The sequence below is a fragment of the Phyllobates terribilis genome, unplaced genomic scaffold (genome assembly GCF_046119375.1).
Source record: "Phyllobates terribilis strain yellow unplaced genomic scaffold, ASM4611937v1 Scaffold_34__1_contigs__length_13252353, whole genome shotgun sequence".
Lineage (NCBI taxonomy): Eukaryota > Metazoa > Chordata > Amphibia > Anura > Dendrobatidae > Phyllobates > Phyllobates terribilis.
In genome coordinates this window covers 568,917-583,361 of record NW_027362794.1, presented here as the reverse complement: position 1 = coordinate 583,361, position 14,445 = coordinate 568,917, and the positions used below count along the sequence as shown (strand labels likewise).

Genomic DNA, 14,445 nt, shown 5'->3' with positions numbered 1-14,445 from the left:
TATAGCGACCAAATTATTCCACATAGAAGGGAGAACTACCGTCACACCGTGAGCAGACCACATATGATCACCACATAGTGACCGAACAATACCACATACTGTAAAAGGGAGAAATATCGCCACACCATGAGCAGACCAGATATTACAAACATATAGTGACCAAATAATTCCACATACAAGGGAGAAATACCACCACACCATGTCCACACCACATAGTGACCAAATAATAACACATACAGGGATAAATACCACACCATGACTGGACCAGATATTACAACATAGTGACCGAATATTACAATACTGATCATTAATGAAATGTCCTCGGACGCACATTCAGTTGAAACCAGTGGGCCCCCTCTACATCCTGCTCAGGGTCCTGCCAAGGACCCTGGCCCACTGGATAATCGTCCAGTGTCCCGGTGCTCCAGTCAGACCCTGTTTGCCCACAAAACTCATCCATTTAAATGTCTGATTTTAGAGTTTGCATTGTGTTCCTTTTCTTTGCTTATAAAAACGTAATAATTATAGTCTATGGACCTTTTCTGATGCTGATGGTTCACAAAAGAAATTTGAGACATGTTTGATTGTAATCTGATTTGCAGATAAAACTGGCCCATTCAAATGATTGGATTGTCAAAAAAAAGATACATTTGCATCCTTGTTCTGTATGTTTTTCACTGACTAATGTTAGAAGTTTGTAAATCTTCATCACTTTTTTTCTCTCATCAATAGGTGGCAGAAAATGTCATTTTTCAACATGAGGAGAGAAAACTTCCTTCCATCACTTTACCTGATGGGCCCATGTGTCAGATCAGCACAGAAGCAAATAGGCTGCAATTGCTCATTTTTAACTCCTCTTTAGCTCATAATGTGGAGTAACATTGTGTGGATCAGACACACAAAAACTCTGTTCAAAGGTCGGCTTAGGGTTTACTTCATGTACACACAAATTGCCAAAGGCAAATAGAGATCCCTTAATAAAGACCGAAATATAAAACATAACTTTTATTTTGATTATTAGATATAATAACGGAAAAGATAACACACACTTAAAACCACACAGTACTGGATGTTTCTGATAATTCAGCGCTGGGTTATATGAGCCATAACTATTAAAGTGCTTGTGCTTCTGTTATGGCAGTTGTGTATCGAGGGCTTATTTGTCTAATATATTATTCTTCAGAATAAATCACCACCAATAGTGAGTCCTCAATATAATCCTACTCGCTATACACTATTCACTTTATTATGAGGGCTTATTTATCAGGAAATTGGATAAAAGGGATTATGCTATACGTAGCAAGAGAAAACTGCTTCTATGTACAACTACACTGCTCATCCCGGTGTTCAGCCGTCTCTCCAGTCTCTATATATAGAAAACTATTTGGATCACAATAGATATCTTTTCATATCCAAATGAGCCTTATTCGGCAATATTTGGTTTCATTCATTAGTGGGCAGTGAGGTAAATGCTTCTACTGCCGCCCTTGTATCTCATCTATTAGACTTATGAGCTGTAGCACTTATTTATCATTGTAGTCGGGCTCGGTCTGGCCTGGCGGGGCGTCGGGAAATTTCCCGGTGGGCCCCGGGCCCCTTGCAGAGGGAACAGGAGAATAAAAAAAAAAAAAGTGGTCGTGGACCCTTTAAGGGCGCACGCAAGCAGTACAGTAGCGGGAGGGGCCTGGGAGCAGGAGAGCAGGGCAGGGGCTGCACTGCAGCGTCACATTCAGCAGACAGGGCCGTACGTCTGCTAAAAGTGACGTCACAGCGCGCCCTGCACTGCAGTCTCCCACATTAGGGGCGCGTCTGTACACTGTATGGGCTGGAGACAAGCCAAGGTACTGTAATATTTGTGTGTTTGTATGGATTTTTATGTATATGCTGCCTGCATGTGTGTGTGTACAGTGTGTGTATATGCCTGTGTGTGTATATGCCTGCGTGTGTACAGTGTGTGTATATGCCTGTGTGTACAGTGTGTGTATATGCCTGTGTGTACAGTGTGTGTATATGCCTGTGTGTACAGTGTGTGTATATGCCTGTGTGTGTACAGTGTGTGTGTACAGTGTGTGTATATGCCTGTGTGTGTACAGTGTGTATATGCCTGCATGTGTGTGTATATGCTTGTGTGTACAGTGTGTGTATATGCCTGTGTGTACAGTGTGTGTATATGCCTGTGTGTGTACAGTGTGTGTGTACAGTGTGTGTATATGCTTGTGTGTGTACAGTGTGTATATGCCTGTGTGTGTACAGTGTGTGTATATGCCTGTGTGTGTATATGCCTGTGTGTGTGTACAGTGTGTGTATATGCCTGTGTGTGTATATGCCTGTGTGTGTACAGTGTGTGTATATGCCTGTGTGTGTATATGCCTGTGTGTGTACAGTGTGTGTATATGCCTGTGTGTGTATATGCCTGTGTGTGTACAGTGTGTGTATATGCCTGTGTGTATATGCCTGTGTGTGTACAGTGTGTGTATATGCCTGTGTGTACAGTGTGTGTATATGCCTCTGTGTGTACAGTGTGTGCATATGCCTGTGTGTGTACAGTGTGTGTATATGCCTGTGTGTGTACAGTGTGTATATGCCTGTGTGTGTGTATATGCCTGTGTGTGTACAGTGTGTGTATATGCCTGTGTGTGTACAGTGTGTGTATATGCCTGTGTGTGTACAGTGTGTATATGCCTGCATGTGTGTGTATATGCCTGTGTGTGTACAGTGTGTGTATATGCCTGTGTGTATATGCCATTGTGTGTGTACAGTGTGTGTATATGCCTGTGTGTGTGTACAGTGTGCGTATATGCTTGTGTGTGTGTACAGTGTGTGTATATGCCTGTGTGTGTACAGTGTGTGTATATGCCTGTGTGTATATGCCTGTGTGTGTGTACAGTGTGTGTATATGCCTGTGTGTGTGTACAGTGTGTGTATATGCCTGTGCGTTTGTGTATATGCCTGTGCGTGCGTGTGTGTGTGTATATGTCTGTGTGTGTATATATGCCTGTATGTGTGTGTGTGTGTGTGTGTATATGCCTGTGTGCGTATGTGTGTATATGCCTGTATGTGTACATTGTGTATGCCTGTGTGCTTATGTGTCTTCACACGTGTGTGTGTGCTTCCCTGCGTGTCTGCATTTTTGTGTGTGATTGTCTGAGTGTGTCTGTGCATTTCTGTGTGTGCTTGCCTGTGTGTGTACTTGTCCCCATTTCTGTGAGTATGTGTATCTGCGTGTGTATATTAGGGCTCTTTCACATGTCCTGATATTTACGGGACTGGAGATATCCGTGTCCACCTGTGTGTCATCCAAGTGACACATACTGGCGCTTGGGAATCAGTGTACAGTTAGCGCTGTTCCCAAGAGCCGGGTGCTGAGCGCTGCCCTCATCATAGATCCCTGCAGGCGCTGTGATCAGCAGCAGCGGGGTCAATGATGAGAGTAGTAGTCTACTCCCACTGTGTCCGTGTCCAACTGTAAAAATAAGAATAAAATAAAAAAATCCTTATACTCACCTCTCCTAAGTGTCACCTGCTGTAATCCGTGCGAGCGCTCACGCCAAGGAGAATGACTTCTGCAGCGAGCTTGCTCCAGAGCTGCGCTTAGTGAATCACAGGGCACCGCTTGTTGAGCGCAGCTCCGGAGCCCACTCGCTGCAGGAGACATTCTCCTCGGCGTGAGCGCTCGCACGGATTACAGCGGGTGACACTTAGTAGAGGTTAGTATAAGGATTTTTTTATTTTATTCTTTTTACAGTTGGACACAGCGGGTATAGACTATTACTCTCATCATTGACCCTGGGGTGCTGATCGCAGAGCCGGCAGGGATCTATGATGAGGGCAGCTCTCAGCGCTCTTCCCAAGCACCGGGTGCTAACTGTCATCAGTGTGCGGGACATTTTGCGGTCTGGACATCAGGTAAAAAACAGACATGTCAGCGTGTTTTGCCCACGGACACCACATGGTCTGTAGAAAGTGGAAACACACTGACATGTGCACATACGCATTCATGTGAATGGGTCTACGTGTGTCAGTGTCTCTGGTACGTGTGGAAACGGTCACCGCATGTACTGACGTGTGAAAGAGCCCTTAGTATGTGTCCGTGTGCGCTTGTTTTCGTGTGTGTAAGCGTGCTTCTGCATGTCTGTGTGCTCTTCCGAAGATTTATTATATTTGGAGAGAGATGGGAGAGAAATTCTAGGAGACAGAATGGGGAGATGTGTGAAGAAACAGTATGGTGAACTAGGGGAGGGGTGGGAATGGGTGCGGGAACAGAATGGGGAAGGGATGTATAAGACAGTATGGAGAGTGGGGGAATAGTGTGAGGAGACAGTATGGAGGGAGAAAAGTGTGAGGTGACACAGCACAGATACTAGGTAGTGTGGGGGAAGGTATAGAGATGCGGCAGTATGGGGGGAACAGTGTGAGGGCACAGCAAGGAGGGAACAGTATGCTGAGGAGGGGGGAGTGTGATGAAGGGGCACAGTATAGAGACTGGGCAGTATAGGGGGGACACAGTGTGGGAGGACAATGTGAAGAGGGGGCCCAGTATGGTAAGGAGAGGACAGTGTGGAGAGCAGGTACCATAAGAGGGGTAGAGTGTATGTCATGTTTTGTGCAGGGAGCATTGTAAGAGTTAGGTTTATTCAGGGGCTCAGTGTAGATATTTTTATTCAGGAGCATTATAATGACACTGCTATCTTTAAGGGCATCGTGTCGGGATGTGCTGCAGAAGACCGGAGAAGATGGAAGTCTGCAGAGACGAGCTGTGGATGAGAAAAGTCATCATGGAGACTGGACAAGAGGTAAGATACCTGGATGTAAATGTTCATTTGTGATCCTGCCTGTGTCTCATCAGTACTGTGGTTCCTGTATGGTCCACAGTCTGATGATGACTGATAACAACTCCCAGTATCTCTATTGTTAATTACATACTGGGAGTTGTAGGTTTATGCGATACAAAGATATATGGGGCTGACCTGACATTACAAATGATGGTGGTTCAGATGATGTATTCTTGTACTAATGTGTTTGTGCGCGTCTGTGTGTTTGTATGTGTCTACGTATCTGGAATAATATGTATTTTTGTAAGATGCGTGTATGTAAGAGTCCATTGTGGTGTGTAATAACATTCATATGCTTGGGGCACCTTTACTAAATCTATTAGGACTTGCTCACATGTGTTAGGGAATTCCATTTGTCTTTCCACATTTAGGAACAGACAAGTGAAATTTGCTAACCTTGTCATAACCATAGGGTTGTACTTGTATGGAGCGGGTTCAGGAGCTGAGCCTGCTCCATACCAGGCGGATGTCGGCTGTGTTACATAGCCGGCGTCTGCCTGTAACAGCAGTGATCAGAGTTCGCCTTGATTGCTGCTGTTCTGAGTATTTAAGTGCCCTTGTCAATCACTGACAGCGGCATTTAGATAGCACGATGGCCGGTGCATGCAGTCACCTGCTCCCTTCAGCCCCCTGTGACACAGTTGCAGGTTGCTGGTGGGTTGCCAGTAGTGCTGAGTGAGCGTGGTCGGACAAGGTGTTATCTCAGCATGTTCGGGTGTTATCTGAGTATCTTGTAGTGCTCTGCTAATATGCTCGAGTCCCTGCGGTAACATGTTTTGCGGCGGTAGACAGAAGCAACACATGCAGTGATTACCTAACAAACAGGCAATTCCTGCATGTGTTGCGTCTGCCTGCAAAACATGCTACCCTGGGGACTCAAGCATATTAGCAGAACATTACAAGATACCTGGATAACACCCGAGCATGCTGGGATCACACCTTATCCGACCATGCTCGCTCAGCACTAGTTGCCAGATGCTGCTGCCATGTTAGTCGTTCAATGAAGCTCAGCCTGAGGCTGGGCTCCATGGAAGTGTCACAATCAAGGTGTCGGACGTTATTGCAGCACCCTCACTTTGTAGTTCGCGGTGACTGTAATGTCTCCCTCCTTGCACCGACCTTATAACAGGAAGCGAGTTGCGGCAGGGAGAATAAAACGTAATTTTCTCTGTGTAGCCAACGCTTTTCCATTAAGCTGTCTAACCAGGCTTTAAACCCTATTTACCTGCAGATTACCCCTATATCTGCAGATAAATAGCGTTTTTCAAGGTGACAAGTTACCATTAAAGGGACTCTGGCAGTACGGAATGACTGTTCGAACAAAGTCCTGCCGCTCAGTGCTTCACAGTGTGGCCAATCATGTAACTATAGTGCATTATAGAAAAGCATAACAAGTAATAAAACCGTTTATGGTGGGCTGTAGTGTGGGCCCCTAGAGTCAGTTCCCCTGGTGGGCCCTGGGCACCCCAGTCCGACTCTGCTCACCGCTATAATAAAACATTGTATTCCATAATTAATAACCATCAGCTTCTCACAGAGGGAGGTCGGCGAGTGGTACATACAGCGCATTGTGAAAGGATTTGGCCCCCTTGAACTTTTCTACCTTTTGCCACATTTCTGGCTTCAAACATAAAGATATAAAATTCAAATTTTTTTGGGAAGAATCAACAAGTGGGAATGAAATCTATTGGATATTTTAAACTTTTTAAAAAAAATAAGAAATGAAAAGTGGGACGAGCAATATTATTCGGCCCCTTTACTTTCAGTTCAGCAAACTCACTCCAGAAGTTCAGTGAGGATCTCTGAATGATCCAATGTTGTCCTAAATGACTGGTAACGATAACGAGAATCCACCTGTGTGTAATCAAGTCTCTGTATAAATGCACCTGCTGTGTGATAGTCTCAGGGTTCTGTTTCAAGTGCAGAGAGCATCATGAAGACCAAGGAACACACCAGGCAGGTCTGAGATACTGTTGTGGCGAAGTTCAAAGCCGGATTTGGATACAAAAAGATTTCCCAAGTTTTAAACATCTCAAGGAGCACTGTGCAAGCGATAATATTGAAATGGAAGGAGTATCAGACCAATGCAAATCTACCAAGACCCGGCCGTCCCTCTAAACCAGTTTTTCCCAAACTCCAGTCCTCACGGACCCCCACAGGTCATGTTTTCAGTATTCCCTTAGTATTGCATAGGTGATGGAAGTATCATCAAGGCATCAGGAATTCTCTCACCTGTGCAATACTATGGAAATCCTGAAAACATGACCTGTGGGGTCTGTGAGGACAGGAGTATGGGAAACACTGCTCTAAACTTTCATCTCGAACAAGGAGAAGACTGATCAGAGATGCAGCCAAAAGGCCCATGATCACTCTGGATGAACTGCAGAGATCTAGAGCTGAGGTGGGATAGTCTGTCCATAGGACAACAATCAGTTGTACACTGCACAAATCTGGGCTTTATGGAAGAATGGCAAGAAGAAAGCCATTTCTCAAAGATATCCATAAACAGTCTCGTTTGAAGTTTGCCACAAGCCACCTGGGAGACACACCAAACATGTAGAATAAGGTGCTCTGGTCAGATTAAACCAAAATCGAACTTTTTGGTCACAATGCAAAATGATCTGTTAGGCGTAAAAGCAACACAGCTCATCACCCTCAAAACACCATCCCCACTGTCGAACATGGTGGTGGCAGCATCATGGTTTGGGCCTGCTTATCTTCAGCAGGGACAGAGAAGATGGTTAAAATTGATGGGAAGATGGATGGAGCCAAATACAGGACCATTCTGGAAGAAAACCTGTTGGAGTCTGCAAAAGACCTGAGACTGGGAAGAAGATTTATCTTCCAACAAGACAATGATCCCAAACATAAAGCAAACTCTACAATGGAATGGTTAGAAAATAAACGTATCCAGGTGTTAGAATGGCCAAGTCAAAGTCCAGACCTGAATCCAATCGAGAATCAGTGGAAAGAGCTGAAAACTGCTGTTCACAAACGCCCTCCATCCAACCTCAATGAGCTCGAGCTGTTTTGCAAGGAAGAATGGGCAAGAATTTCAGCCTCTCGATGTGCAAAACTGATAGAGACATACCCCAAGCGACTTGCAGCTGAAATCGCAGCAAAAGGTGGCACTATAAAAGTATTAACTCAAGGGGGCCGAACAATATTGCACGCCCCACTTTTCAATTTGTTAAAAAAGTTTAAAATAGCAAATAAATTTCGTTCCACTTCACGATTGTGTCCCACTTGTTGTTGATTCTTCCCCAGAAAAATAGAATTTTATATCTTTACTAGATGGTGGCCCGATTCTAACGCATCGGGTATTCTAGAATATGTATGCGGCCGACCGGGCGCAATCAGCAGAACGTTGTTTAAATTTGGCGCCAAAATCGCTGATTGGTCGCGGCCGGCAACCGCGACTAATCAGCAAAACGGTGTTTAAATTTGGCGGCAATGATTGGTCATGGGTGGCGGCCGCGACCAATCAGCGAACTGTGTTAGTGAGGACGGGAGAGCTTGTTTAAATTTGGCGATAAAATAGACCAATCAGCAGAGCGTTGTTTAAATTTTCCGGCAATCTCGCTGATCGGTCTTGGCCGGCCGGCGGCCGGGACCAATGAGCAGAGCGGTGTTTAAATTTGGCGCCAAAATCGCTGATTGGTAGCAGTCGCCGGCGGCCGCGACCAATCCGCAGAGCGTTGTTTAAGTTTGGCGCCAATCTCGCTGATTGGTCGCGGCTGTCGGCCACGACGAATCAGCACAGCGGTGTTTACATTTGCCGCCCATCTCGCTGATTGGTCGCGGCCGGCCACCGCGACCAATGAGCAGAGCGGCGTTTAAATTTGCCGCCGATATCGCTGATTGGTCGCGGTGGCCGGCTGCGATTAATCAGCACAGCGGCGTTTAAATTTGCCGCCCATCTCGCTCATTGGTCGCGGTGGCCGGCCGCGATCAATCAGCAGAGCGGCGTTTAAATTTGCCACCCATCTCGCTGATTGGTCGCGGTCGGCCACCGCGACCAATCAGCAGAGCGGCGTTTAAATTTGCAGCCCATCTCGCTGATTGGTCGCAGTCGGCCACCGCGACCAATCAGCACAGCGGCGTTTAAATTTGCCGCCCATCTCGCTGATTGGTCGCGGTCGGCCAACGCTACCAATCAGCAGAGCGGCGTTTAAATTTGCCGCCCATCTCGCTGATTGGTCACGGCCGGCCACCGCGACCAATCAGCGTCGTATTAGTGTAGGCCCGGGAGCGGCGCTGCTTGTGCGGCTCCTTCTGCTGCGAGAAGCCGGGAGATGAGCGGCTGCTCGCAGCAGAAGCATCCCGACCGGCGGCGCCGCTCCCCGGTCCTCCGTTCACACTTGCTGTCGGGAGATCAGCGGGCCGAGCCGCTGATCTTCCGACGTTAGCCACATGGAGGTCAGCGGCGCCGGTCGGGGTAGTTGTGCTGCTAGCGCCGCTCATCTCCCCGCTGCATCGCCGCTGACCTCCGTCTGCCAGATGAGCCGCTAACGGCCGCCATCTTTTTTCAGAAATCCCGCGGCGCTGATTGGCCGCTGCCGGACCAATGAGCGACGCGGGATTTCCAGGACGGACAGACAGACAGACAGACAGACAGACGGGATAAGACAATTATATAGTAGATGTTTGAAGCCAGAAATGTGGCAAAAGGTAGAAAAGTTTAAGGGGGCCAAATCCTTTCACAATGCACTGTATAGGCGACGGCAGTACTGTGTATTTGCAGGATTCCAGGCCAGTATCTGCCACCCGCTGTATTTCCCATGTGAGAAGCTCTGATATTTTATTACAGGGAAACTGTCATCAGGTTTTTGCTATGTAATCTAAAAGCAACAAGTCGGGGCAGAGGACCTTATCCCAGCGATGTGTCACTTGCTGGTCTGCATGATGGCATTTTGATATAATCCCTCTTTTATCTGCTGCAGATCTAGCAGTTCCCTGAATTCACAGATTATGTAGAGACCAATGCGGGAAAGTTACCCCAAATGTTATAGAAGTCAGCATTGGATTTTCTGCTTTCAGATCACCTCACAGACCAATGTAAGTTAAGGGACAAGTTCAGATGACTGTTTATCCCACTGTTTTTTGAAAGAAATTCGCCATTAAAACTCATGCATACAGTACAAAAAGAAATAGATGCCACAACCAGGGCCGGCTCCAGGATTTCATGGGCCCCGGGCAAAAGTCTCAGTGGGCCCCTTTCACACCTACCACGATTCATGATGCACAGAAATATAGGTATAGTACAATGCTAAAGATTTCACTGACTTCTCACATTACATGAGTGATATCTATTGTAAAGTCTACAACAGCTCAGAAACCGGCGAATCCTCCCAGCGCACAGTGCAGACAATATAGTCCTCTATACAGTATTATGGGCCCACGTAGTCCTCCATATACAGTATTATGGGCCCCACGTAGTCCTCCATATACAGTATTATGGGCACCACGTGGTCCTCCATATACAGTATTATGGGCACCACGTGGTCCTCCATATACTGTATTATGGGCACCACGTGGTCCTCCATATACAGTATTATGGGCACCACATGGTCCTCCATATACAGTATTATGGGCACCACATGGTCCTCCATATACAGTATTATGGGCACCACATGGTCCTCCATATACAGTATTATGGGCACCACATGGTCCTCCACACAGTATTATGGGCACCACATGGTCCTCCATACAGTATTATGGACACCACATGGTCCTCTATACAGTATTGTGGACACCACATGGTCCTCCATACAGTATTATGGACACCACATGGTCCTCTATACAGTATTATGGACACCACATGGTCCTCCATACAGTATTATGGACACCACATGGTCCTCCATATAGTATTATGGGCAGCACATGGTCCTGCATCCAGTACTATGGGCACCATATATTGCTCCATACAGAATAATGGACCGCATATAATGCTCCATACAGTATGATCCCCATATATTGCTCCATTCAGTATAATGGACCCCATATATTGCTCCATAAAGTAAAATGAGCCCCATATATTGCTCCATACATAATGGGTACCATATAATGCTCCATACAGAATAATGGAGCCCAAATATTGCTCCATACAGTATGGGCCCCATATATTGCTCCACACAGTATGGGCCCTTTATATTGCTCCATAAATAGTGGGCCCAATATATTGCTCCATAAAGAATAGGCCCCATATAATGCTCCATAGATAATGGGCCCTATATAATACTCCATACATAATGGGCCCCATATATTGTTCAATATATAATGAGCCCCATATAATACTCCATACATAATGAGCTCCATATAATACTCCTTACATAAAAAAAAAATCAAATACTCACCGCTCCTTGCTGGAAGCAGGCCTGTCTCATCAGCGTCTTCCGACTCTCTGCACTGGGACTGCTCAGCAGAGGGCGCTCTGTAGTGACGTCATCGCGCCCTCTGCCCTGAGATGTCACAGAGTAAGAAGACGCAGAAGACAGAGGAGCAGCAGAGGAACAGGGAGAGGTAAGTATTGCAAACAGTTTAAAGCACTGGGGAAGGCCCAGTGCAAGTGCCCATTCGCTGGCATCAGGCCCCGCCGACTCATGGGCCCCATAGCGCGCTGGTGTCCCAGAGGGTGAGTGGGCCCCCTGCTCGCTCAGGGCCCAGGCTCTTGCCCGGGTGGTGATGCCGGCCCTGGGTACAACACATATGGCACCCGTTTTTAACTGATCTGCTGCAATGATTATGTAGGAAACTGTATTCATTTACAATCATCCACAGAGTGAGAGAAAACAGCTACAACATTACTGAATAAACAGAAACCCTGCAAGTATAAGAAAATGATTTTATTAAAAATATTTTGCATATCAATCCAGTTTGAAAAAAAATAACTTAATTAAGTATTTTTTGCAACGTAGCAGTCCACATCTGACAGACTCCTGTAACTCTGGACACAGTATAATAGTGTGGCCGCTGTTCTCTAGCAGGACCCTCTAATGATAGAAGCAGGACGGCATACTGGATCTCGCACAACGCTACCTGCATGCCATCTGATTTGCTAAGTGCTCCAGCCGTATAAAGATCACTATGTATACAATATACTCCGAAAAGATGTCAGGGATTACTGTGAAGTAAAAATATTGTGGCCCCCATTGAGCAGGAATGATTAGAGATGGACAAGCTCCAGTTGGCAGACAGTCAGTGATGGCGGAGAGCTGATCATCTTTACTCGCTGCTCATTAGGAAAGTGGTCGCTTTCTGAAACCATTTGACTCTGAACTCGGCGTCAGACGGCATTATGTAAGAGGCCAATGTCTGAGTGGTTTTTGTGTCCGTTTGTCCTTCCTCTGTTCTTTCTGCCAAAAGATCCTCACCCATAACCCAAGGACTAAAATAAAGTTGAATTGTTACTAATATTATTTTTGTAAATTTAGCACATGAATTGAATTTCATAAATTAAAAGAAAACTTTCCCTCCGATGTCCACAAAACTGAGCGCCACTACATAAGCCACAAATAGTCTCCCCTCTCTCTCCCAGTCTGTGCAGCGTACGGGAACCATTTAAATGGGTGCAGGGCCGATTTTAGATAAAGTGGGGCCCTGGGGAAAAGTTTAAAGTGGGGTCCCAAATGCTGACATACAGCACCACACAAACATTTAGCTTGTATTTACATGTGCTGAGATCAGGCCGCTAAACGAGCGCAATCCACAATACTGAAGCCGTTCGACGCTTGTTTCCCGACCTCTTTACACCAGCTGAGGAAGAATGATGGATACAGAACAATCACTAATAGATCAATCTGTCCCCATACAGCATCATGTTATCAGCAGCACATCTGCAGGTTACACCGGCCGATGTGCTGCTGAGAACAAGGATTTTTGTTCTGGCATAAACAATCCAATTACTCAATGAATAGGCAGCATTTTGCGTGTTTAGTATAATACATGCCATAGTCCTCCATATTTTATAATGTGCCCCACAGCCCCCCATATTGTATAATGAGGTCCATAGTCCTCCATATAGTATAATACACTCCCGATAGCCCTCCATATAGTATAATGCACTCCCCATAGCCCTCCATATTGTATAATGTGCCCCACAGCCCCCCATATTGTATAATGAGGCCCATAGTCCTCCAAATAGTATAATACACTCCCGATAGCCCTCCATATAGTATAATGCACTCCCCATAACCCTCTATATAGTATAATATACTCCCCATAGTCCTCCATATTGTATAATGTGCCCCACAGTCCTCCATATTGTATAATGTGGCCCATATTCCTCCAAATAGTATAATACACTCCCCATATCTCTCTATATAGTATAATGCACCTCATAGTTCTCCATATAGTATAATGCACCTCATAGTCCTCCATATACACTGTGTTCCAAATTATTATGCAAATAATATTTTCTCAGATTTTCCCAAATTGCCTATATGAATGGCAGTCATTGTAATTTTCCAGTCAAATAACTATTAGAGTACAATTGAAAGGTTTTTGTACAATCTGCCTATGATAACAGTATATTTTAAAAAAAATAAAACACTCAAACTGCACTCAAAATGCATGTTCCAAATTATTATGCACAGCAGAGTTTTCAACCTTTTCATTTTAATAAAGAACAAAAAAATGGTCATTTTTGAAATTATAAGCATTAGCAGGTTATTACAAACTGAACTCAAACAGTTTTCAACTCAAAACTTTATTCTAGGTGATGTAATATTTGCACATAGGACCCCTTGTTCGAAAGGAGCTTCTGAACTCTCTCATTCATTGAATAAGTTTGTCCCGTTTTATACCCACAGCAGCCAGAGATGCAAATGTGTTATGTGCAGCATGAGACGGGGCATTATCATGCATGAAAATGATCTTGCTGCGGAATGCACGGTTCTTCTTCTTGAACCATGGCAGGAAGTACTGTTTGAGAAACTCAACATACATTATGGAGTTCATCTTTACCCCTTCAGGGATCCTAAAAGGGCCGACAATCTCTCTCCCCATGATTCCAGCACAAAACATTACTCCACCTCCTCCTTGTTGGCGCCGTAGCCGTGTTTGCATGGGGTGTCCATCAACCAGCCATCCTCCATTCCATCCATCTGGACCATCGAGATCATTTCATGCATGATAATGCCCCGTCTCATGCTGCACATAACACATCTGCATCTCTGGCTGCTGTGGGCATAAAACGGGACAAACTTATGGTGTGGCCCCCATGCTCCCCTGACCTCAACCCCATTGAAAACCTCTGGAGCATCATCAAAAGGAGTGTCTATGATGGCGGGAGGCAGTTCACATCTAAGCAACAGTTCTGGGAGGGTATTCTGTCCTCATGCAAAACAATTGAAGCAGAAACCATCCAAAACCTGACAAATTCAATGAATGAGAGAGTTCAGAAGCTCCTTTCGAACAAGGGGTCCTATGTGCAAATGTAACATCACCTAGAATAAAGTTTTGAGTTGAAAACTGTTTGATTTCAGTGTGTAATAACCTGCTAATGCTTATAATTTCAAAAATGACCATTTTTTTGTTCTTTATTAAAATGAAAAGGTTGAAAACTCTGCTGTGCATAATAATTTGGAACATGCATTTCGAGTGCAGTTTGAGT

At 45.4% G+C, this 14,445-nt stretch overlaps 1 protein-coding gene across 1 annotated transcript in view; it reads left to right on the top strand.

Annotated features, from left to right (window-relative positions):
• The first annotated feature begins 1,699 nt into the window (after positions 1–1,699).
• LOC141180631 (uncharacterized protein C8orf76 homolog) overlaps positions 1,700–14,445 on the top strand; it is a 182,609-nt gene continuing 169,863 nt past the window's right edge. Inside the window, exons 1-2 of the mRNA XM_073660707.1 lie at positions 1,700–1,841; positions 4,696–4,793. Of these exons, the coding sequence (XP_073516808.1) occupies positions 4,710–4,793 (84 nt within the window). The 5' untranslated portion in view covers positions 1,700–1,841; positions 4,696–4,709. The remainder of the gene's footprint in view (positions 1,842–4,695; positions 4,794–14,445) is intronic.